Source organism: Aythya marila, assembly GCF_965140915.1.
Source record: "Aythya marila genome assembly, chromosome: 7".
NCBI classification, from domain to species: domain Eukaryota; kingdom Metazoa; phylum Chordata; class Aves; order Anseriformes; family Anatidae; genus Aythya; species Aythya marila.
The window spans coordinates 19,614,187-19,638,023 of record NC_139048.1 but is presented as its reverse complement, the minus strand read 5'-3'; the positions used below and the strand labels follow the sequence as shown (position 1 = coordinate 19,638,023).

General features: G+C 50.5%; 1 protein-coding gene across 1 annotated transcript; it reads right to left on the bottom strand.

Moving 5' to 3' along the window:
* Positions 1 to 1,579: 1,579 nt before the first annotated feature.
* On the bottom strand, positions 1,580 to 21,833 carry SCD (stearoyl-CoA desaturase). Its single transcript, XM_082764734.1, has 6 exons — positions 21,484 to 21,833; positions 17,494 to 17,779; positions 10,548 to 10,678; positions 7,434 to 7,639; positions 6,424 to 6,656; positions 1,580 to 5,218 (listed from the first exon to the last, which is right to left on the bottom strand). Exons 1-6 carry the CDS (start codon positions 21,508 to 21,510, stop codon positions 5,019 to 5,021), a joined length of 1,083 nt encoding a protein of 360 aa, XP_082620860.1. The 5' UTR covers positions 21,511 to 21,833; the 3' UTR covers positions 1,580 to 5,018.
* Positions 21,834 to 23,837: the final 2,004 nt, after the last annotated feature.

Below are 23,837 nucleotides of genomic sequence, written 5' to 3'. Positions count from 1 at the left end.
TTTTTTTTTTTTTTTAATTTTTTTTTTTTTAAAGCACCGTCAGCCTTGGAGGGCGGCCCAGCCAATGCCCGGGAGGGGTGTGCGCAGGGGCCGTGGTGGCATCTCCTGCGCGCTGCGCCCGCGGAAAGGGCCGCGGAGCCTCCACCTGGCCGCTGCCTCCCTCCCTGCGCTGGGTGCCGAACAAGCAGCCGCTTGTTTCCCCGTCCTCCCCTTCCCAGCAGGGCTGGCTGCCTCGTTAACCCGTCCCTTCCCCGGCCGCTGCGAGGTTTTCGGGGAGGCAGCGCTGGGGCGCATCGGCATGGCAGCCCTAATTCATAGATTACACGGGGAACCAGGAACAGGAATCGTGCGTGGGACACTTCCAGGCAACCAGCTCAAAGTGCTGAGCTGGCAGTGCTGAAGGGCTTGATAGTACAGGAAAACATTCTGGGCAGGGGATTTAATAACAGCCTTCAAGAAAGAGGGAGAGGCAGAGATCTGAGTTCCACTCTCATGAAATGCAGGCAGAGGGATCATTAACTTTATTTTTAGGCTTGGCTGAATAATCAAGGGGTTTGAAGATTTGCCTCCTCTGTCTTGCTTGTTTTAGAAGGGGTTGTGCGAGCAGAGCTCAGATCAAAGGAGCACCAAGGCACCAGAAGCTGCACCTCTCACACTTCAGCAAAGTATTTCTGGGACCAGCTGAAGAGCCAGAGCACTTCATGTGCTTGCTGTTACAGCTCAGGACAGCTGCACAGTACCACACTGCTCGAGCTGGCTGCTCACCTCCGGCTGGGGGAGCGCGGAGCAGCCCAGCCCTTCCTCCCTGGTGACCCCCTGCTCCCTGCCGCAGGCACCCGCTCCCACGCTCTGCGGCTCACCAGGCTCTGGCTCTGCCCTTCCCACCCAGCGAGCTTTCAGGCAGCAGGAGCTGCAGCTGGAAACCCAAGCGTGGGCCCGTTTTGCTGAGGAATTCAGCACGCTGCGTGCAAGGGGCTGCCATTTTGCCCAGCAGTGCCTCAGCGCTGCACCCCCTTGCATCCAAAGGGAGCGTGCAGGAGCCATGCGGCGACGGCCTTGTTCACTGCTTCTTCCAAAAGCAGCGGGTGGGTGGGGGAGCAGGGAAGGAACATCAATTACAGCAATATCTGGTCCAGGGATTCCCCCCTCTCCTTTTGTTTCCCTCCAGCTGTGAAAGGGATGGGGAGAGCAAGGGCGCGTGCACTCACAGGAGGAAAATTCCCCCTGGCCGGGGCTGACGAACCCGTGTGACGCGCTGGCGGCTGCACCCGGCCGCAGAGACACGCTGCCGGTATTACGTGTTGTGCTGCATGTACATCCATCAGCCACGGGCCCTGGCACCGGGCCCTGACTGGAGGTAACCTGCAGTAACCCAGCGGCGCGGGCAGTTGGCTCTGCAGCAGCAGGCGTGCCCGGCCACCACCGGGCGCTGGAGTATGAAAGCCATCATAATCCGCTCATTCACCACGCTTAAAGAGGCAGAGGTTTTTCTGCCCTTTCCTGCTGCTCGGGGAAGGGAGGAGGCGCTGAGAAACGGGATCGCGGAGCCCAGTCCGCCATGTCATCAGCCCAACACGCCTTAAAGTAACATTTTTATTATGAACAAATAAAATTTCAGATCAGCACAACCAGATGTCTGTTTCCGTATTAGTAGAAATTATTTCAAAAAGTTTTTGTTTTTTTCTTGTCCAGTACACAAAACAGAGATACTACTATGCAGAAATCCCTAAGCTGTGAAAAATCGTATCCTACTCTCATTTCAACAGTGACAGAGCTTAGACAATGTGCAGATTCAGCTTTCCAGTCCTTCCCCGAACACCCAACGCTTGGACAGCTGCTCTTCACGATACCATCAGGACTGGGAACGGTCTTGGAAAACAAATGCTTCCGCCAGCATCGGTGTGCGTGTGGTACGCCTGCCTCCTCCTGCTCCCTGCGCCCTGGAGAGGCAGGGTGTAGCCCCATGTTTCAGACAGGGAAACTGAGGCACAGAGAGGTTTTGGTTTTTTCTTTTTTTTTTAAGTGACTTTGTCCCAAAGCACACAGTGAGCAAGTAGCTTACCTGGGAGCAGAGCCCAGGAGAACTAGAAGCTCTAGTCATGAGGTCCCGCTGCTGCCTCATCCACTACCACCTCTCACAGACTCATTTACACTAAACATACAGACAATGCGTCCAGGATACAAACATGCCACCAAAAATATATATATATATTTATAGGTGTATATATAGATATATATATATATCAAACAAAGTTCTACTTAAAGTGTTGTATCTGTTTCTTAATCTAACAAAAATTTCTAACTCATACATTCAAAATCACCTGCACCCACAGTTCAATGTAGGCAATTAAATAATTAAGAAACCCCTCAAATGTTCATAATTCAGCAAAAAAAAAATACGGCAAATAGCTGTCAATACTCCTATGTATATTAAAGAAAGATTTAAGGCACCCAGAGATATTTGCCAATCTACCTTTAAAGTGACTGGGCAAACACCAGGACTGTTTGGTTACTGCTCCTCAGCTTCCACCCTAATTCCAGATTCTGGACCCAAATCAGCACTTGAAATTTGAAAGGAACCCTTGATGTCATACCTTGCTTCTCTGCTGAGAGGATGTGGGATATTGCAGCATGTCACAGCACGCTTCTCTACTGTAGGGTACTATCACACAACACGCTAAGGGCACCAGGAGCAAGGACATTGTTCTCCTCACCTTCTCCCCCCCCCCAAAGCCCCTTTCAAATTACTGGCTGGAGCAAACTCATCCTCTCTGGAGACTTCCAGGACCTCACAGGGGTTTAGATGGAAGTGAAGTTAGCCCACAGTTTCAGAGCTAACTATTTCTCCTTTTTTGAGTTTTATTTTGTTTTTTAATGGTAGGATACGGTTCCAGCCACAGCCCCTTTGCAGAGCAAGGGGGCTGTAAGGATGCTGCCTCCAGCCAGCTGCTGCCTGCCTTCAGGATGCCAGAAGCCAAGGGGCTCCCCTGCTCCATCCTCCCATCACATCTCTCAGCCGGAGACCACATCTCTCCCGATGGCTCAGAGCCCTAAAGGGTCCTGGTGATGAGCAGTAACAAGGCTGTGGCAGGGAGGCAAAAGGAGAGGAGGACTGCTTTTCTGAGTATCAAGCTAAGGAGAGTTAAGGAGAACATCACAGAGCTGTCCTGGTTCCTGATGTGTATCACAGCAGCAGGAGAAAGCAAAGCTGCAGAGGCTTGCTCCAGCGAGGCTTGCCTGGCTGCTACGTGGCAGAGCAGGGCAGGGAACTGGGCACCTGTGCCCCTCTGCCCTGCCTGCCCCCAAAATATGGGAGATGCCACAAACCCCACTCCTGCATCACCCCTTCCTGGTCACCTCTCGTGCTTTCCTCCAGCTCCATTGATGCGTTTAAGCAAAACAACAGATACTATTGCTACAACTAATAGCAAAAAACTAAAAGTGGATAATGATATAGGGAGTTAAAAGGGAAAAAAAAAAAAAAAGCACATTCAGCCTGGTGAGGGGCTCAGGGCCACTGCACCCACAGCCCAACCGCCTGAACTTCTCTGCAACTTGCAGGAAACAACACCCACAAGGACTTCTTTTTCCCAACACACCCTTCAGCTGCTTGCCCACACTGTCTCGGGGCCCTGGTGATATAACCGACCTTTAAGCTGCCTCAGCCACCCGCGCTGCCCACGCGGCAGACGAGTGGCTTGCTCTCCAGGCTGAGGAGTGAGGTGGCGGTCGCGAGGGTCTGGGAGGCGAGCTGAGGGACTGAGGAGGAGCTGCTTTCTCTTCCCATGCTCTCTTGGGAGCGCACCCCCATCCCTTGAGGAGCTGGGGGCTGCAAGCCACCTTGGTTCCTCACCGCCTGGCTCCGTCTCAGTGTTTGTCAGGCACTTGTTAATCAACCGAGCAGAGCCCACGTGGACAGAGAGACCTGCTCCATCAGTCCTCTAAGATGTCCTCACCCCTTCCTGAGCCCACAGGCGCTCCCTCACCACACTGTCCATGTTCCCTGCATCCCTGCATGCAGCATAGGCATACCCACAGGACACGCACGGACACCAGGACATCTACCTGCCACCCTGTGGGGACCCTGTTCCTCCAGCACATAAAGCAGCTTAACACCTTGGTGGAGCTTTGGTTTACATCCTTTTCCCCCTCTCCATTTTGGCACAGTCCCGTTTGCTGGCACAGTCTCGGTGGCGCCCAACAAAGCCACCTGAGGCTGGTGGCACAGCCCTCCGTCCCCTCCGCTCTGCGGCTCTCCAAAGGGGCCGCGCGGTCCCGAGCCAGGCTCTGCCTCCAGCCCCCACGGGACACGCCAGAGGGAGGAGGCCGTAAGGCCGCTGAGGCTCCCCTGGTGGTGCCCACAGCCACCAGCAGACCTGCCTGGAGCTCTCAGAGACTCTTGGGGCTCTCCTCCCACCTGCCAGAGAGGCTGAGAGGCAGGGAGGGGAAGGCAAACTCCCCGCGCTCTACATCTGATGGCAAGGGAAGGGAATGGGGGTGCTTATCTCAGGGAGCGGTTTGGCCGTGCCAAGCATCAGCAACCCATGAGAAAAGAGGAGGGACAAAGGAAGGAGGGGAGGGAGTTTTTGGGAGAGGGTCACTGACTTTGGCTCAACTCTTCAGCTGGCTGATACGGGCATCCCTCAGCTCCGTGGTACAGCCGGCTGCGATGGCCGGGCTGCTTCCTACCGGCTCCTCCACCGGGGGAGGCAGGGACAAAGTAAAGCAGAGGAGAGGGCAGAGGGGTTAGAGAGAAGAACGAAAAGGGGAGGAGGGAAAGGGGTGGCCTTGCGTTACAAAGGCAGAGCTCCAGATCTTAAATACATCACGTAAAATACAGTGTGGAAGGGGGTTAAAACTCATTATCATTATCGTAAGCAAACTGGTAGCATTATTCAGTAGTTAGTAAACAGAACATTAAACCTTTGTCCAGCGTGTTCGGAGGGGTCAGGAAGGGAGAAAGGGAGAAAAAAGGAGGAAGGAGAGGTGTGGATGTGTGTGTGAAGGGGAGTAGGAACTCAGCCACTCTTGTGACTCCCATCTCCAGTCCGCATTTTCCGAGCCAGGATGACTTCCTTGGAGACCTTCTTGCGATCACTGGCCAGCCCCAGGAGGCACATGAAGTCGATGAAGGCTGTGGTTAAGTTGAAACGCCAGCCAAACTCACTGGTAGAATAGTCATAGGGGAAGGTGTGGTGGTAGTTGTGGAAGCCTTCTCCTGCAAAACAAGACCATGGAGAGGATGTTGCAGGGCTCTAAGGTTAGGGGTTAGGGCCCCTTTCACATGGCCCAAAGCACTATGTTCCTGGAACAGACTCTGGATTGACTCTAAATTGTTTTTTCCTCTCAGCCAAATTTCTTCTCCCTGTGATCTACCCCATCTCATTTGGGCATGGTCCAGCACTGGGAGAAGCCTGGGCTGGCCCAAAAGATGCAATGACAGCCATAGAGGAGCAATGGGGCTTTGGAGGAAAATGAGCATGTTGCAAGGAACCTAGAAAGGCTCTGGTTCACTGGGGGAATCCTAGTGCCTTTTCTTCTGCCACAATGAGAAACCTCTTAGTATAGGTTGAGCTACCAGCTAGACCTGCAGCAAGTCCATGACAAGCCGGGAGACGCCAATCAATAATCCTACAGTACCAATAATCCTAATGCCAAAATCCAAAGGGCATTTCCAGATGGCAGTAATGCAGACAGACTTCTACCAAGCAGCCTACCCTAGACAGCTACTCTCTGCTCTGGAGAGTGTCAAGGCAGGCTTCAGTGCTCACACCTTCAGTGACACTGCCTGGACTCCTGTTCTAACCCCTGGCTCTCTGCAGTTCAAATTCTTGCCTACTAAAAATCCATGAGCAGATCTTTCAGTGGTGGTAATCAATGCAGACCCACTAATGTACAAGGATGCAAAACAGTTTAGGGTTTGGGAGAACAGATCAGGGCAAATGCTGACTCTAGGATATACTTTCCTAGGTTCCCAAAACTTCAGAAAACATACAAGATCTATCTCATCCCATCCTCAAGTACCCCAAAAATCACCAGCTGCCCTAAGAATATGTCCAAATATGTGCCTGCTGTCTTTCAATACAGTAAGTCTAAGAGAGATAAGCAGAGACTGCAGCACAAGTTTTTCAGTCTGGTAAACAGGGCGGAGAGACCTTGGAGCAGGGTAAATAAAATATTGCTATTGAGATAAGGAGGTGCTAAGTGTAACAGAGCCCTTTCCAGGCTGCAGAAAGGCTGGTGGAAGCTGATAACCCCACTGCCCTTATGTACTCACTGACCAGTTTGGGAAACACCCCCACATGCAAAAGCTTCAGGGCTGGAGGGGAAGATTGCAGAGGAAATGGGGACACCTGGATTCACGGAAATTCCCATAAACACCTGCAGCACCAAGGAAATGAAAGACATGGACGCTGAACGTACCTAGGGCCCCCAGGCTGACCAGGGGGTTCTCCCGTGGGTTGATGTTCTGATCATATGGCCGGTTGCCAAACATGTGAGCAGCACTGTTCACTAGCCAAGTGGCATTGAGCCCTATGGTGTAGCGCAGGATGGCTGGAATGAAGAAGCTGATGATGATGGATTCGTCCCAGAAGTACCAGGGCACTACAGTGGGCAAGGTGAAGCACAGTAACACCACCGAGGGCTTGTAGTATCTGGAAAGGAAGGGACCAGGAGAAAATGGTTCAGTGACAGAGGTGGGGCTGATTCAGTCCTCCATTTGGATGATTCACACTTGCCTGATCTATACAGGGAAAATCAAGTGCAGAAATACCTCAGCCCTGAGCCCTGCATCTTTTACCCTGAATGCACAGAAGCCATTCCTGGAGACTTCAGATTCCCATCCCTGCAGACCTGGTGACAGGCTCGCCTCCTCTGGGGATGAGCCCCAGTACAGCCGCAGACAGCTGAGACATCCCACACAAGAGGCATGAGTGAACCAAGACTGTCTTTCCCAGTGACTGCCCCTCTCACATCCCTATTTTCAACTCCCCTTTCACCACACCATTTCCAGCACACTGATGGGAGAGAGGCAGAGGCATGACCTGGAAAGCGTACCACAGCTCCTCCAAGGATGGCCTGGAGGCACCCGCGGATGGGCTCTGGGCCAGCCAAAGCAGCAGCTGGGCTGGGGGCAAGCAGGTGTGAAGGTGCTTTGTGGTGGGAAACTCAGGCTGCTGCTGGCGAGGTACTACGGGAGAAAGGGGTGTAGGAGGGCTGGCAGCAGCACCAGCTCCCAAATACTTCCTGCAGGAGATGCACGGCTGATTTCTCACAGAGCTCATCCCACAGCAAAGGCTCAGGCAGACCAAAGACTCACGCTTCTCTCATGACACCCTCAATCCCCTTCATGCTCCAAAGGTGCTTGTGCTCCCTGGCCCACCCCATCCCACCCCACACACCTCCGTGCTGGGGCTCCCCCCAGAACTCACTTCCGCTGGAACATCACCACTTTGTCAGCCTTTATGTCGCTCAGGTCCAGCTTCTGACCCTTCTCTATCACATCTGGGTGCTTGCGCACCAGCAGCCAGCCGATGTGGGAGAAGAAAAAGCCCCGCATGGCGTTGTGGGGGTCTGCGTCTGTCTCGGAGAACTTGTGGTGGACACGATGGTCCCGGACCCACTCGTAGATGTCATTCTGCAAGGCAAGGGGAGCAGAGACTTAGGGCCAGGGCTAGAGATGATCCCTTCAAACTAACAAAAGGGCCTAAAATGTTTAGACAACTAAATCCTGTTGACCTGAAATTGTATTGGCCATGCTATCTTTCTTTTTTTTGTTGTTTTGCTTATTTTTTTATTTTGTTTTCTTTGACTTTTAAAGCAGGCATTGGATCTTCTTTGCTCAACCATTTTACTTGTCTTCAGAATTAGTTTATGTGGTGGGTCTTCTTTTCTCTCTTTTATTATTATTCAAAGTGATTAACTTTAGGCTTTGGTTTGCATATTCTCCACAGCACCACAGGCTCTGATGGGTCCATTTGTTCCCCCACCCCTGCAATAGCCGGTCCCAATTGGGCAGTCAATGCCTCCTCCCTCACACACTCAGCACTTATTGGTCATATGTCCCTGTCCCTACACGCTGCCAGCTGGGATTGACCAACTTGCCCCTTCCCTCCATATCGACACTTTCCATGGGTCAACCTGCCTTACTTTTCCTGGGATTGCCAAATCTGTTTAATTTGGGGGGCCTTTTTTAGTTTTCTTGGAAATCAAATTATCTTAAAAGGCAGGTCTCACTTTAGAAATAGAATAAACACACAGTTTCAGTGACAATTACCAAAAATCATCGCCTTTGGCTCCTTTACCCATTCAGTTTAATCTGCAAGATCAATACAATTTGGAAAAGGTCAGTTTTCATCATTTGTATTAAGAAATGTTTGTTATGGCCAGTTTTAAGAATAGATTCCTGTATTTATTCCTTTACACCAAGATTTTGATGTGCTCAAAGCTGGCATTTTTTTTCACAGTAAACTAGGAAACAAGAAACAGATCCAAGCACACATCTTATTTCTTCTACTACACAACCAGCTCCTTAATCTCGTAAGTGCGTAGGACTTCTATGTACCTTGCCTTCTGCTGGAGGCAGCAGGCACAAATCTGGAAAGAGATCATGTACCCCAGCTGGAGCATGGTACCTCCATCACACCATGTACACAAACATACCAGGAGGCTCAAGGCTGAAACATCAGAATCTTGACACAAACTTTAGCTTATACCTTTTCTGCAGATCTTAGCTTGTGGTGACCTCTAACTGCAACCTTGGCTTTCTCAGATCAGCATGCGAAGCCTATGAGAACCCTCCTTGCTTGAGTGTCCAGCTACAGGTTATAACTACAAGAGCTTTTACTGTGCTGCAGCTGCCTGGTCTTGCAGGTGAAGGAGCTGACTAGATGTACAAGTCTCAAATTCTCTGAAACCACAAGTCCCTGAACAGCCAACAGGCATTTTCTGGAGGACCTCAGATAATCTGTGGTCTTCTCTGGCCTTAAAAATTATCAGTCTGATCTTGGAGCTGCTGCCACTAACAGGAATGAGGTAAATTGAAAATAAACTCTGTCTTGAGCTCATTGAAAACAACTACAAAAAGAAAAATTCAGGAGGAATGGTAATGAATTTTCTGTAAAACTTTGGATTAGTTCCTACTGATGCTGAAATATCTGTCTGTCTCTCATCTTTGTCTATTCCTATCCTCTATAGCAATAACTCAGCAAATTCTTTCTCCCCTCTGCCCTATAACCCTGTGAAAGATGTTTTTTTTATGGGACTGGCCAATACAAAGCAACCCATCCTGTTCCCATGCTGAGTGCTGGGCCAGCAGCTGGAATCAACAGCTTGGTCCTTCCTCTTCCACATGGAAGACTCTGGTTTGGTACTAACAGAGAATAGGAGCGTGAATGGTGTTTTAGAATGTTTTCCGAAGCTGGAAAAAAACATTCCCACACTGTTGCGTTCACACGTCAATGAGATTATATCCTTTACAGCTACACAGTGAGCAAAGAGATAATGGCTTTAAAATAGGTGGTCTCACTCGGGCTTTACTCTTCTCCCCACACCTCGACTGAAAAATTATTTAAGGGCACGGCACTGGCACTTTTCTGTGCACTGTTTTCTAGCAGAAAGTACTGCACCCTGCTGCACTACCCAGTACTTCCTACACAGTAGCAAGCCTGTATGAAGTCATTTTGAGTACAGTTGGAAGATGGAGTGCATTAGAGCTGCATCACAGCAGCAAACAGGAGAGACTGCCACGCTTTTTATGTGCCAATCCAATTGGGGTTTTCTCTCTAACTTCTTCAGGGCCATCTCTGCTACTATTTACAGTCCCTAAGGACTTCCCAATTTGTTTGCTTTGTGGATGGTGAAGTGCTCCCATGAGTGGTTAAGCAATATCCTGAGAAGCTTATCAGCTGCCTGCAGTCACTTGGGCCACTCTGAATAGGCCCAACCCTTCTCTCCTTGAAACATCACTGCCCTGGGATGACTCTCTGGAAGCCAGTGGCATGACTTAATAACAGGGTTATTCCTAACCATCACTCTTCTGAACCAAAGAAGCATCCCCCTAAATGCATAACCTCAAGTTCTTGCTCTTTCTGCAGCAGCAAATTCCACAGACTGGCTCCCCAGGCTGTGCAGATGTGTCTCCCCTTGTCAGCAGTGCAACAAGGGGAAGGTGAGGCACCAAGAGAGTACTTAGCACTTCCACACCTCCTTTACTTCACAGATCCTCCCAGGGCAAGCACAGGGGACCGCACTTGACTGAAGGGTACATTCCTGCTTTGGAGAGGTTTCCTACCCCTGGCCTTGGTGAATAGTCCTTCTCCCACCTCATTAGCAAGGTTCATTTCACAGTCACCCTCTGAAGGGATAAGGTGAAGACAAGATGGACTCTGGCACTACAGTGTTAGATAGAAAAGGCAGGTTGTTTGCTAGCAAGATGTAGTAGGAGAGAGGAATCTATCTTAATCTTGAACCCTGTGTCCAAGACACAGATTCAGGGGAGCACTTCCTTCTGAGGACCAGCAGCAGCACATGGAGGAGATGCTTACCTGGAAGGCCACAGAGTTTGCAATAGTCAAGAAGATCCGCAGGGGCAGCGTGGCTTTGTAGGACCGATGGCTCCAGAGGCGGTGAGATCCAGCTGTTATCCCCAGAGCGCTCACCACGAAACACAGAACGGCTGGAGAAGAAATTAAAGTGTTGGAGCAGTTAGAGCAAGTAAGCCTGCAGCAAAGTTTCAGGCGGAAAAGCAGGCCTTCCCCCACAGCTATGTATGCAAGAGAAAAACCCACAGAAGGAACAAACTAAGACAGTTAAAAAAAAAAAAAAAAAAAAAAAAAAAAAGCACTGGCCAGAGAAAAGATCTAATCAACCATTCCATTGATGCTTCACCTTCACCCCAATCACAGACTTAAAACTGCCCACAGGTTCCCATTCCCAGGCTCTTTCTGATCCCTCTTCCTCAAGGCTGCTTCATGTATTCCCTTTCCACACAGGTCAGGAGGGGAATTCCTTGCCTCTCTGAGAGCTGGTGAAAAACCACATTCTTCTCCCTCCAGATCATGTGTTTCTCTCTCCTGCCTTCCTTGGGCTTCTGGAGATTAACTTGGGTTCCAGCATTTGGTCCTAAATGGAGAAATGATCTTAATAGGGTCATAACAACAGTATGCTAGGAAGCTGGGGCTAATAAAGAAACTGGATCTGAAAAGTGACTCTCTAGGAAGGAAGGGTCAGGAGATTTGGCAGAAAGATGGAGGGCATTCAACAGCTGATTTGCACTCTAAGCTCAGGAATCGAGAGGGAAGGGTGCACATCTGTGCACGTGTCAATTGATCCACCTTCAGTCTGCTAGGGGAAGGGACATCTTCCCAGTTCCCATAGGAGTAACTCTGTCCCTGGTTTAAATTTGCAGATTTCAGCCATTTGGCCTGCTGCAAAAGACACTGCACATCTCAGGTCAGCACACCTCTGCCTCCTGTCTTCCAGGGCCTCTGCAGTCCCTCGGAAGTACAATCACTGGCCATAACTGACTTCCAGGGCATGAAAAGAGATGAAAAGGAAAGCAAATGCAGCAGGATCTGGCCTTTGCAGAAGATAATGGAGCTGAGCAAAGATCACAAAACTGGTCAGACCTGGAAGGAGAGAGGGAGGGATGCTGGAGCAGGGCATTCTTTTCAGGTCTACCTTCAGCCTCACTGACAAGAAAGTACTTATTCTGGACACCTTGAAGGCCTCCTCTAGCCTGGTGATGCTGACTCAAAACCATCTCATGATTAGTTTACTGTTGGTTTTAGATTTCAACTCATTTTAAATCAGTCACTATCTACACAAATTCATCCAGAAAGCAAACCTTGAGAATACACCTAACATTTGACTCCAATCTGAAGAACCTCAGACACTGCAGTAACAACCTAACCCACTCCTGGATGGGTCAGACACATCCTAGTGGCAGTAGGAGTGTGACACACCACCATTCTCCCTTGGACATAGGCTGCTATACCCTGCAAACCATATTTCATAAGACCTCTGGGCAACTTTATACCTACTCTGCACACCTCAGCAGCTGAGGTAAATTTTGAAGAGTGACAAGAGGTTTATAGCAAAGCTGAGAGCAGTGTCTCTCAAACCTGTGCATACTTTGTGTGTATATACTCCATGAGAAACACCAAACAGGAAGTCAATGGAAAAAACAATGGCACCTTGCAACAGGTGTTGGATCAAGGATGTGGGAGGCAACTTTCTAGTGAAGGAGCCCAGCTCTCCACTGCGGGGTAAGTAAGTGAGAGTTAATGGTGCACTGAAGACAGAAATTGAACTATGCAATCTTTCATCATCTTTAATGGCACTAGAAAGTAAATGCCAGGTTAGGAGAATACAGGCCCTATTTTATAGCCCTGAGTTCAAGCTTCTCTTTCTAGTTAACCCTCACATGCTGACCAGGAATTTTTTGATTAAAAAAGGCTTCTGGGAAGATGGGTCTGGCTGAAGGCTGTGGTATTTCAGTTTTGCAAGAAGGAAGCTGTCCAGCATCTCTTTGACACAGGCATTTCTCAACATTTGCCTGTGGATATCTCCATCCCCCAGCAAAAACTGACGCCAACAATGAACACATATCAGTCAGCACAAGGAAACACAGAAGAGACATGGTGGGGACTGAGACAGACCCAGAAACGAGATAACCCAGTACTTTCTCTGGGTAATCTTAACTGAAAGACTTTGTTACAAATCTGGAAGAGTACCCGCAGCTTTCAGGTGCTCTGGCATGGAACAGTCAGAGCCTTCATCCAAAACCCACAAGCAGCAGCAGCTCATGCTGACTTCTTAGATGAGTCCCACAACTCTAAGCCTGTGCTGCCCTGCCTCTTGCCCCTCTACAATAGCTGCAGTTTGTCTAAGGAGCAGACATATCCTGTGGGAAGGGACCTGATTCTCAGGTTCTGCATACGTGTCACTCAGCCCCACAGAAACCTGAACTCTACTTGGGGGCTTTTAGCTCCACCAGATATGTAGGTCATGACAGTGAGAATTGCTGCAAAAACAGGATCTGGAATCTGGAACAGAGAACCCTAATGATTCAGAGGGTTCATTCCCACAAACAGATAACCATGGCATAGCCAGGGAACGAGTATCTCACAGGGAATGAAGAAGTAAAGCTTCTCTAAGATCATTCACTAGGACAGGAATTGGAAAGAGAACAGAGAAGGCAAGATAGTGTAGCCCAGGTTTTCATAGTAGCCCCATGATGTTGTCCCAAACTGAAGGACTTGGGCACTCCATCAGCTGAGGTTTCAACATCATGTTCTGTACCGTGACATGACTGTGGCTTTGAAGTGTCCAACATCCAAAACATTGTCACCTCACAGGTGATGTTGTCAATGACCCCTTCAACTGGAATACAAAGAGTTATGACCACTAGCAGTAATATGCACTTGGTGGTCCAAAAAATGAATCCGAAAACATTTCAGCTTCAGTCATGCCTATGTGACTCAATAGGCTTCACCTCTTTGTGGCCTGGATTCAGACCTCAAGTTATGATAGGAAGCCAGGAATGTGCTAAAGGCATTGTCACCTGCATTCAACACTGAGGATGTTTACTTGAAGAGGTGTCCCTGCTCCAACAAGTGTCCTTGGGCTTCTGCTCACTGGGAGGGAAAGCCACAGCTCAGGACTGTTTCCTCCTTGCCTCCCAGTCCTCGCTAGCCAGATTGTTCCTAAGGATAACGAGACAGCTGCTGCTCTCAGGAAAAAGATACAAAGAGCAAAGAAATGCATACAGGCTGCATAAGGGGAACAGTGTTTAGAAGGAGCAATAGGAGCTACTGTTGCTAAATTTTGACTTCCCTGTCTGGCAAAAATCAGAACTTCCCCTCCGTGCTAGTAAAGCCTGGAGAGGACACTAAGAGAGGTGTTACCAGTAGCGGCCTTGATGGGAAAGCAACAACAGACTTCTGTAAACATTTTGCTGGACACATTCCTGTGGCTAGTGCTGGCTGAGATTTTCAGGCTGCCAGTTACCTAAATTATCTAGCAAGACTCTCCTTGGTCCAAAGGTGATGCAGCAGTAACAAAAAGCAGTATCAACCCATGTTTCTGTCACCACTGGTGCTGCAAGAAGTTATGGTATTGTCAGAGCACCAAGCCAGGAGGATCTGTCACTGTTTTATAAACACTGCTAGCCAGACCAATAGGGGTTTACACATATATTATCTCTCTGCTGCACCTGAGGGCCAGGAAGACACCCTACAAATTGTATTTTGTGTGAGGCCGAGAGCAGTGAAAGAAGAAGCTGTCAATCACCTTTGCATTCTGCCCTTCCAGGTTCAGTCTGGCAAATGACACAAAATCTGCTTGTGATCCCTGAAGAGAAGGAGAACGAGCCAGACTTTGTCAAGTGCAGTGGAGATGAGAGTAAATAAAGATGGGAGCTGGCTTTCTAGCCAGCTTAGAGAGCTCTCGATATGGTGAGCTTTCACCTGATCAACAACCCCAGCTCGTTCTGGGAAGCTCTGTACCAGAAAGAGATCAGGGGATACAATGCACACAGCAATGCAGAACAGCAAACAATGATGAAGGCAGGGCTGGAGAGCTTGAGAGACAAAGAGGAATTAGCACACAGAGAAATGAAAACAAAAGAGGACACAGTCACCAATATAACTGGTTTCAGAGGGACAGAAACATCAAGGAGACAGTGGCCTAGATGAAGAGGATATAAAGCAGGGAATTGCTCCTTATAAAAAATACAGTAGGTAGATCAGCTACCAGGCACTACAGCTGCCTGCAGCATCACAACAGAGAACATCTGGGGCCATGTTGGTTTTACATTGTATGTACACAGCCTAAGGAAGAAATGGTCTGAACAAACAAACAAAAACAAAACCAGCAGCTCCAAAACTACCACTGGGAGAGCTGCTCTGCCATGAACCCATAGCATATGGTCAGGAGCAAAATAAGTCCCTGCTGTTCTATCCTTGTGTGTTGAATGGGAACTGTAGTACTCTTCTCATTAGCTCAAATGGGAACTGCAATCCTCACTAACAGGGGGTGCTGGGAAGGTAACAGCAAGTCACTGAAAAGACAGTCACAGAGGCCTGTATGTCCCAAAGAAAGGAATCAGCTGAGAAAGCTGTGTGTGTGCTAAATGGTGGTCCTTTCCCAGAACAAGTGACCTAGGACAGGGAGCTCTCTTGTGCTACTGCAGCTCTGTTAACACAGGATGGATCTTCGGCCAGTGCAAGACAATACAATTCCCCAAACTCCATTTCCTTCTCCCCATCCCAGGGCAATTGTCACTTCAGAAGCCACTGAAGAATCATGCAGTGCCTCACAGTGGCCAGACAGCCACTGGCACTTCACATCAGATTTGGCTGAGGGAGGGGAGTGGGAGGGACGGGAGCCAGGAAAAAAAGCAAGGCAGATTCCCAAGAAGTGCCGTGGGATGCCATGCAGATATCCCAAACTTGCACATGATTGCAAGGACACTGCTTCAGAGATCTTTTTTTTTTTTTTTTTTTTTTTTTTGGGGGGGGTAAGACATCACTAATCTTCTGGATCAAGATGCTTGAGCCCACTTAAGTATCGCTGGGGAGCTCAAGAGAGAAGTGTTGGATGGATTTGGAAATTACAGAACATTTCAGCAGAAATAAAACCAGTATGCCCATCTTACCCTCTGCCTCCTCCTTGCCCCATAGCCCTGAGGATATTTGGCTGGGGGTTGGATGACCCTGGCTGCCAGCACAGTGTGTGAGACAAGTCAGCAGCCCCTGCCTGAAGCTGTGAGCCCGGGAATGGGACTTCCCACCACACAGACAGCCCAGAAACACTTTTCCAAGGCTGTGCTGAGGCTGAGTGTTTTGCCCAGCCTTGCCAGCCCCAGGGAAGAGCACAGCCCGTCCTTGGAGCCTGTCAAATTTTCACAAGGGAAAGGTCAGCAAAGTTTTCTTTCATAACGGCCCTGTGAAAGGCCACAGTGACTGTGTGGGAAGAGGGAACACTGCCTCTGTCCCCGCTGATGCTGTAGCCAGCATCTGGGTCCCGTGGCCTCCAGTGATGCCCATCCCCAGGCCCCTGTCTGTGAGATGTTCTGGTGGTTGGAGAGGAAACCACCAGCTCTCAGTCTGGCAGCCCAGAAAGCCATCTCCTTCCCGGCCCAGCTGCAATGCTCCTAGCTCACAGCTGTCAGGAGGACAGGCTTTGAGACCATGACTGTCCCAGGGTCCCATCCAGCAGGGACACCAAGGCAGAGCAAGAGACTCCAGGAGGACATCTCTGAGGCCTGTCACCACACCAGGCTTCAGCTCAGCACTTTGCAGGAACACCACTGAAACTAAAATCACTGCTGCCATGCCAGCAGGTCTCAAATGTGACTAGGGCTTTTTATTTCAGGATGCCCTGCTTCACAGAAAGGCCAGGGCTGGATGCAGTCTCTAGACCTCCCCATTGGGAAGAGTTTGGCTTATTGAACCCTCTGGGAGTCCACACAAAGCCTCATGGAAAGTGAGGCTCCCCAGCAGCTCGGGCCCTGGTCCCAGCTGCCATTCAAGCAGTCAAAGGAGAATTTTGGTTCCTGCCCAGGGCAAGGTCTCACAGAAAGGGGAGCTTCTCCTAGCTACCTTCTGCTTGGTTGTGCTTTCCATTGGAATTTGCTGCCTGGAGAGCCACTTATTTATTTTTTGAAAGTTGTCAGCCTTAATTCTGGGATGATGGGGGCCAATCTGTGCTTTTATAAGAATGGTACAAGACTGGACTTCACACTTAATTCTTGACTTTTACCCTCAGTATAACTGTATTTTTTCCTCTTTCTCCTCACACACACATGGAATCTCTGCAGGCTTTATATCCTCCCTTGGTAAGGGCAGGAATGGGTCTTATTTGTGGCAGCAACCTCTCACCAAATTCCTTGTATCTTGCATTCCCAGACGCTCTCAAAAGTGCTCTCGCTAGTATCTTTCTTCCTAACTTTCTGGGACTGTCACAGTGCTCCATCAAACATTTTCTGTGCTTCACCTTGGTAGTGGCTGCATATTCAGGTATGAGCTACTTCCAAACCTAGCTGACCAGAATTGCTTCATGTCAAGATTTTTTTTCCACTCAGTGTCAGGAATATTCCTGAGAGGGCTGCATGTACCAGAAAACCAGGCCCCCACCTCTGCCAGCTCCCACTGTAAAAGCCAGTCAAGCAGAGGACCTCCATGAGACTGCAAGGATGCTGTAAAATAGGAGGAAAGATCTTTCCCACATCTTGTCTAATGCCTATGCACCAAGTTTACCCTTTATGCAGCCAAGCAGTCCCCTGCCGAATTCTTCCCCCTCATGACCTTACAGAAGACACCAATATGCCTTCCCACAGCTTGCTATGAAGCTGTCTGAGCACCTCCTTCTAACAAAAGACCTCCAATTCTTTCTCCTCCCTGAGTCTGCAGGCCTGGAGGAAAAAAACATCACCACCCAACAACAATATTTGCAGATGTCAAGAAACAAGTGGAGGAATGTGCTTACCCCATGCCAAGGTCTGGATCTTTGCAGAAGGTATCAGTGTCAACCCGAATATGGCCCCTAGATGCAGCAGGCTCATGAGGATAATATTCCTCCAGACGTATCGCAAGGGAGGCTTGGGGCCCTCCTTCTCACGGTAGGTCTCATCAAAGATATCATCTACCATGCCCCGGGCTGCTGCCAAGTCCTCATGACTGAGTAAGTCCTTCTCCATGACAGCATCCCCATTCTTGGTCACCCGGGAGGTGACAGTGCCGACGGTGGTGGTGCTGGAAGCGGAGGAGAACTCCTTGGAGAGGTGGCAATGGATGTATTTGAGAAAGGAAAAAAGGGAAACAAAACAAGAAATCAGTGGTTACAAATGCAGGAAGCTGAAAGGTGGATGGGTAGGCTGGCAGTACCATGACTCGCAGCCTGCAGTTTCCCTGGCAGGTTCCATTTGTTCAGCTTAGCCCCTGGCACCAACAACAGCCACTCTAGCCCTACCAAGGGATGGCCTGCAAAATGGAGACAGCCTGTTCTTTCCTGGGGGAGGAGGTGAACAGCAGACACCATTCGGAAAGTAAAGAAAAAGTCTTGAAAGCCAGTCTTCTATCCACCAGTTGCTTTGGTGAGCTCTTTTGTAGGCTGCAAGGATTTTTATTTTCCTTCAGTTTTATTAGTGGGCGTTTTTAAGGTGGGTTTGCAGTCTGGGCATGTGCACAAGCAGACAACAATAAAGGAAACCTTGTGAATGAACAAAGAGGTGGGAGAGAAATATGATCTGAAATATGATTTTATTTTCAATTGTTGGGCTGCTCCTGCCCTCCCGTGTCTTTGTGTCACCCCACTAGGGATCACAAGGGAGCATTGGGAAGCATCCATGGAGGGTTTCTCTGGGGGGCTCTTCACATCCACGTGCCTCACCACCCGGGCTAGGATGCGGCAAGACCTGTGCATGGAGACCAGTCAGACCTGCAGCTCCTATTTCACAGCTGCCGTTGAGCTTCTTATCCCTCTCCCGTTTTTCCACCCACAGGCAAACTGAGGCAAGGGAAGGCAACCCCGTGAGCCAAGGCCACCAATGCAGGGATAAGAAGTTTTAAGGAGCAAGCTCGTTGGGTCTGGCTCCCGGCTCCCTCCTGTAACCATGACACAACATTCCCTCTCCACATGCTTGTTTGCCCTGGCGCAGTGACAGCCCGCCCGAGCAGGCACACATGACGAAAGACGCAGGCAGGACTGACCCTAATGAGACAGGTCACTGAACCCTGAATCACCGATTTCCATCTCCATCCTGACAGCCGCGTGTTTGCTGGCGCTTTCAGCCCTTCCTCGGGCCAGAGCCCAAGCAGACGCCTGGGCTCGACCCCAGAGGTGCTGGGCATGTGGGACGTGGCTGGTAGGGGCATGCTGCCCCAGCCTGCCTCCTCCCTGAAGGCCACGGCCCTGCGCTGCCTGCTTCTTCGGGCAGCCGGGCTGAGAAGCCCCCCAGCAAGAGCAGGAGAGACAGGGTGGGGGGGGAGGCCGCGGCAAAGCCGGGAGCCTGCAGCCAGGGAGCTCCTTTCCAGACAGAAACCTTTCCCAAATCAAAAGCAGATTGAACCCCAGGCACTCGGGATTCGTGAAAGACCACCGCTCTGCCATGGCCTAGTTTCCTGAGGGAGGCATTAAAATCAGGCCAGGCAGCTTACGTGGCCACCCCAACTCCTCCCTTTCCCAAGGGTAGAAACTAGAGGGTTACAGACATACCTTCCTACAGGGAGGAGCTGGTAAAGCTGGGAGATTCCCCACATTTGGGAAGTAAAACAATTGCTACACGAGGAGCTCTCTAAGTTTTTCCTTCTGGAATCGAATTTATCCCAGTTAGAAAGGAAAAACCCTGGATACTACCAGGCACCCTGATGTTTCCAGTGAACTCAGGCACCGCTGAGCGTGGGACCAGCCACCTCGGCATCCCAGCTACGGGCCGTCCCTCCCTGCTTTTCTATTTAACGTCGGTTTGAGGGCGTGATATCTCCAGCTGCTGGAGAATTCAGCAATCGCCCCAAAAAGAGCCATGAGAAATGGCTTCTAATCCGGAGAGCATAAGTCCTGCCTATTCCAAAGTGTCAGATATTCTCGTCTGACATTTTGGCAGGAAGGCACAGTTTTCTTCCTTGGCTGGGAGACAATCTACCAAAAAACCTAAGGCTTGTCTATGCAGGAAAAATTCCCAACAGAGAGCTGGTGGTATAATTAGAAGGGTAACGCTCCCCATATGGACATGCTGCTTCCAGAGTAAGAATGTGGGGTTGGAGATGCATTTTTTCTCCTCCGTGATAGCTTATGTCACTGTCAGAGTTACACGGGAGCAGAGGAGGAGGAGGGAGAGTGCAAAGGAAACAGCAGAGAGGAAAAAAAAATCATTCTTCCAGCATCGCAGTAGCCACATGAGGAATTTTACCAGCATGCCTTTGCTGCTAGAATTACCCTGATATAATTGAACTGGTCATTTCTCACATGTAAACTAACCTTAAATCAAAAGGGCTATAAAACAGCTGTGAAATACAGCTCTACCTTTACAGCCTTGATGAGGGGGGAAAGGGAGGGAGAAGTGGGCAGCTATTTAGCTGGAGACCAGGGAAACAAGGAGAGAAGAAAGGATTTTTATCCCCTTATGGCCACAGTAGCTCCAGCAGCTCCTATCAAGGAAAACGGGATGGGAATTGATCTGGGGTCTACAGACGAGAGGGGGAGGGAGCCAACTAAATCATTTTCATGAGCTCTCCCTCCTTTCTGAATGACTTGGCAGCTCTCATCTGCAGAACAGATGTGCTCCCCCATCTCCACGCCTCCCCACATACCCTACCCAGCATCGAACACTCAATAGGTGATCCTGGCAGCCAGCCAGCACTACAACCAGCTGCAGCTCAAAGGCTCCAGTGCTGGGTTCAGCCTAGGGGCCCCAGGGCACTGAATCTCAGGTCCACTATATTTAAATATGCCCAACGTGACCCAGGGACAGGATTCTTCCCAGCCTCTAGGATATGCCCCAAAGTACACGTCAAGACCAAGGAACGTGGTCCGAGCACACTGTCCTTGGCATCCATTTCGGGTGGTGAGAAGAATACAATTATTTACATCCCAACATCCCTGGAAGGTCACAGCACCTGCACAAAAGGATGGGGAGAGACCCTGTCTGCTGGCGACAGGCAAGGCAGCGGGGCTGTGGTTTACCTCCCACTCTTTGGCACAGGCAGAGGTGGAAAGGATGAGAACACAAGAGCAGGAGCATCAGGATCAGCCCCTGCTTCCCCTCGGGCAAACAGTGATAGCCAGGAGGCAAAATATAAAAATAATAATACAAAAAAAATAAAAATCTCTAGAGATCCAACAACTCTACATCTCTTCCTGTTGCCGGGTTGTTATTCAGCCTGTCTTATGCCAAAAATGGGCTGTCTCCCCATTGTATGTTTGCTTGGCTCTGGCACTGCAGACACAGTCATTCATTTCATCTGGGCAGCTGGCCACTTTCACCTTGCGTCTGTCCTAGAGACGCTCCCTGCTGCAACATTTGGCTTTAAAACGCTGTTAAGTAAAAGCCCTTTCTTTCGGAAAAATAAATAAAAATCACAGCCTGAGCACTACCACAACCTCACGCCACAACGGACCTTCCTCAACAGCCCCGACCAGCAGGCTTGGATCGTTGTTTTTAAAACAAGCCTGTATTTTCTGCCCACTTCATTTGAGGGTGCCCCCCATCCCCCCGAGCCCCCTGCGAGGAGATAACCCCAGCGGCAGATGCCTCCGCTCCCCCCGCCACCTCCCCACGAGCCTCGGGCGCGCACCGATCGCCTTCGCCCGGCGATGGCCCCGCACATCGGCGCCCATCGGAGCGCGCACGGACACGCGTGGCTGCCCACGCCGGCAGCAGCAGCAGCGCAGGAAGGAGGCTGCGAGGAAGGAGGCCGGGGCGAGGCCGAGACAAAGCAGCGCAGCGAGGCGCGGGGCCGCCCGCAGCTCCGCGCTTACCTCCTCCTGCAGCAAGTGCGCAGGCATGGGGCAGGGCTCGGTTCCTCGGCGGCGGCGGTGCGCGGATGTCCCCGGCGGCTGCGGGACTCTTGCCTCCTGTCGGCCCCCTCGCCCGGCGAGCTGTGCGGCTGGGGAGGCGGGTGCGGAGCTATTTAAGCGGGGCCGGGCTCTCCACGCCCCGGCCTCCCGGTGACCCCCTGCCCGCGGCGGAGATGCGCGGGGTCAGCGCGGCGGGCGGCGAGGCGAGGCACAGCGGGGGCCCGGCTCTCGGCGTGCCCGGCAGGGGAGGCGCGGCGGGGCGGGGCGGGGGGCGGGAGGAAGGATGCTGAGGAAGAGGAGGATGGCGAGGGCCAGGCAACTCGCATGATGCCTGGCTGCTTTTTTTTTTTTTTCCTTTCTTTCTTTTTTTTTTTGCTTTTTTTTTTTTTTTTTTTTTTCATCCTCCCTCCCCCTCGCGAGCCGATTGGCTGCGGGAAATTTGGTGCCACCTCGGCTTGCCCTCGCCATTGGCTGCCCGCAATCTGCTGTTCGCTCCCCGCGGCGCGCACCCTGCGCGCCCGCTGCTGCACGGCTCCGCGCACGGCTCCGCGGGGAGCGCGCCCCGGCCCCGGCCTTACTCGGGGGATGCTGCGGGTCCCCCGGGGATCTCAGCGCCTGCAGCCGCCCCCCTTTGTGTCCCTTCCGCTGGTGCACCCGAGGGGCGCAGGGCTCCCCCGTCATCCCCGGCCGGCGGCAGGGTGCCGTGGGGAAAGGGGCTTCACCCCAGAACAGCTCCTCGGTGTAGGGATCTCTGCGGGGAGCATTATGTGTATATATATATAGTATGGTTTTTGCAGAGAAAAGCACATTCGCAAATGTGTGTCTGGATGGGCATGTATATTTGTATGGGTGTTTGTCCTGACATGCACAAAGAGTCGGAAAAACGTTGGCTGTAACCTTTAAGATGAATCCTGGCTATTTTCTGCCAAAAGCAGTCCCTTCTGGTGGAGGGTGGAAGGAAAAAAAAAAAAAAAAAAAAAAAAAAAAAAGCGCTCAGTTTCTATCAGTTATTTTCCATAACAAGTTTCTCACCAGCCCTAGTAATACCAGTAAGAGGGAAACCCAGGCTCTTTCCCAGGGAGACCTTCCCCATTAAGTGAAGAGGAGTGCAATTCAGATAAAACCTTGGTGGCAGGGCTTGGAGGCAGCTCTCCCAACCCCACCAGCTGGACACCATGCCAGGCTCCCTGAGATGTTTAGCAGCAAGGCCTGGGGTGCTTTAGTGCCATTACCCCAGCCAGGACACGCTTCAGCTCCTTCCCCGAGTCATGGTGTGTCCCATGCTCAGTCACTTCCCACCCGTGGCACACGAGTCACACTGGAACAGAGATGTCAAAAGCCATACTGAAGTGTGCCCATATCCCCTGAGCCACGTCCTATGCAGGCAGCTATCCTGCGGCCATGGAACCGACCACACAAGGTGCAGACACAGCCACGTCCCTGCAGAGTCCATCCCCGGGCTGATCCTGCTCACACACAGTGGGGCTGATTCAGTGGCAGCTGTCAAAAGTGAGCTGCATTGTAATTACTGGGAGGGAAAAGTGACGCTGAAAAATAACAGTAGGCCAGTTGTTCTCCGTTCTAGAGGTGTCCGGCAAAGGGGAAAAATGTGTCTCTCCTTTTTCATTTCACTGTAATGAATGAAGAAGTCTGAGAGGGGTCTGTGGTTTAGTTTCACGTTAGCAAATTGAGTCTTGCCTACCCTCAGACACAGGACCGAAAAAGAGAGCCCACATAAGAAGACACTCCTAGACAGTGAAAGCTGGCATGAGTCAGAAAGGGAATTGTAACCATGTCTTAAGACTCTCCCTTAAATGTTTGGTTAACAGTGCTGATGGTTACTGAACACTGGGGAGAAATGATGTTTTAGTTAAAGATTCTGCTTTCTATATGAGTGTTGGAAGAACCATAAACAGTGATGAAAACTACCCTAAGGAAATAAGACTCCTACTATCGTCAAGGGAAAGAAAACAATGAGAAGAACAATAAACAACAAAACAATGAGATAAATATAGAAGAAATGAAAAATAATAAGGTGGCACTTGTTGATTAAAAAAGTATATATAACACCTCATGCCCCGTGGTGAAAATAATCTCAATGCCATGAAGCAAGGAGAGAACTGGAAATGCTGCTGGTTGATGAAAAGGAGGCTTCTGGGGATTCCAGGGTTGTGATTTAGCAGATACTCGGACCCACTGGGGCCTTTTCCTTTCCCACCAGTTCCGTTCTTCAGAAGCAGACCATGGCTAAGGGGAATTTAACAGGGAGAACAGACTTTGCCTCTAAAATCAGCTCTGTGCCTGCCTGCTCCCAG

Excerpts from the sequence above, each read along its gene's own strand:
- SCD (XM_082764734.1), bottom strand. The coding sequence starts at position 21,510 with ATGCCTGCGCACTTGCTGCAGGAGGAG. Across the intron at positions 6,657-7,433 it reads GTGGTGATGTTCCAGCGGAA|ATACTACAAGCCCTCGGTGG; the intron begins GTGAGTTCTGGG and ends CTTCCTTTCCAG. Across the intron at positions 5,219-6,423 it reads GGTCAGCCTGGGGGCCCTAG|GAGAAGGCTTCCACAACTAC; the intron begins GTACGTTCAGCG and ends CTTGTTTTGCAG.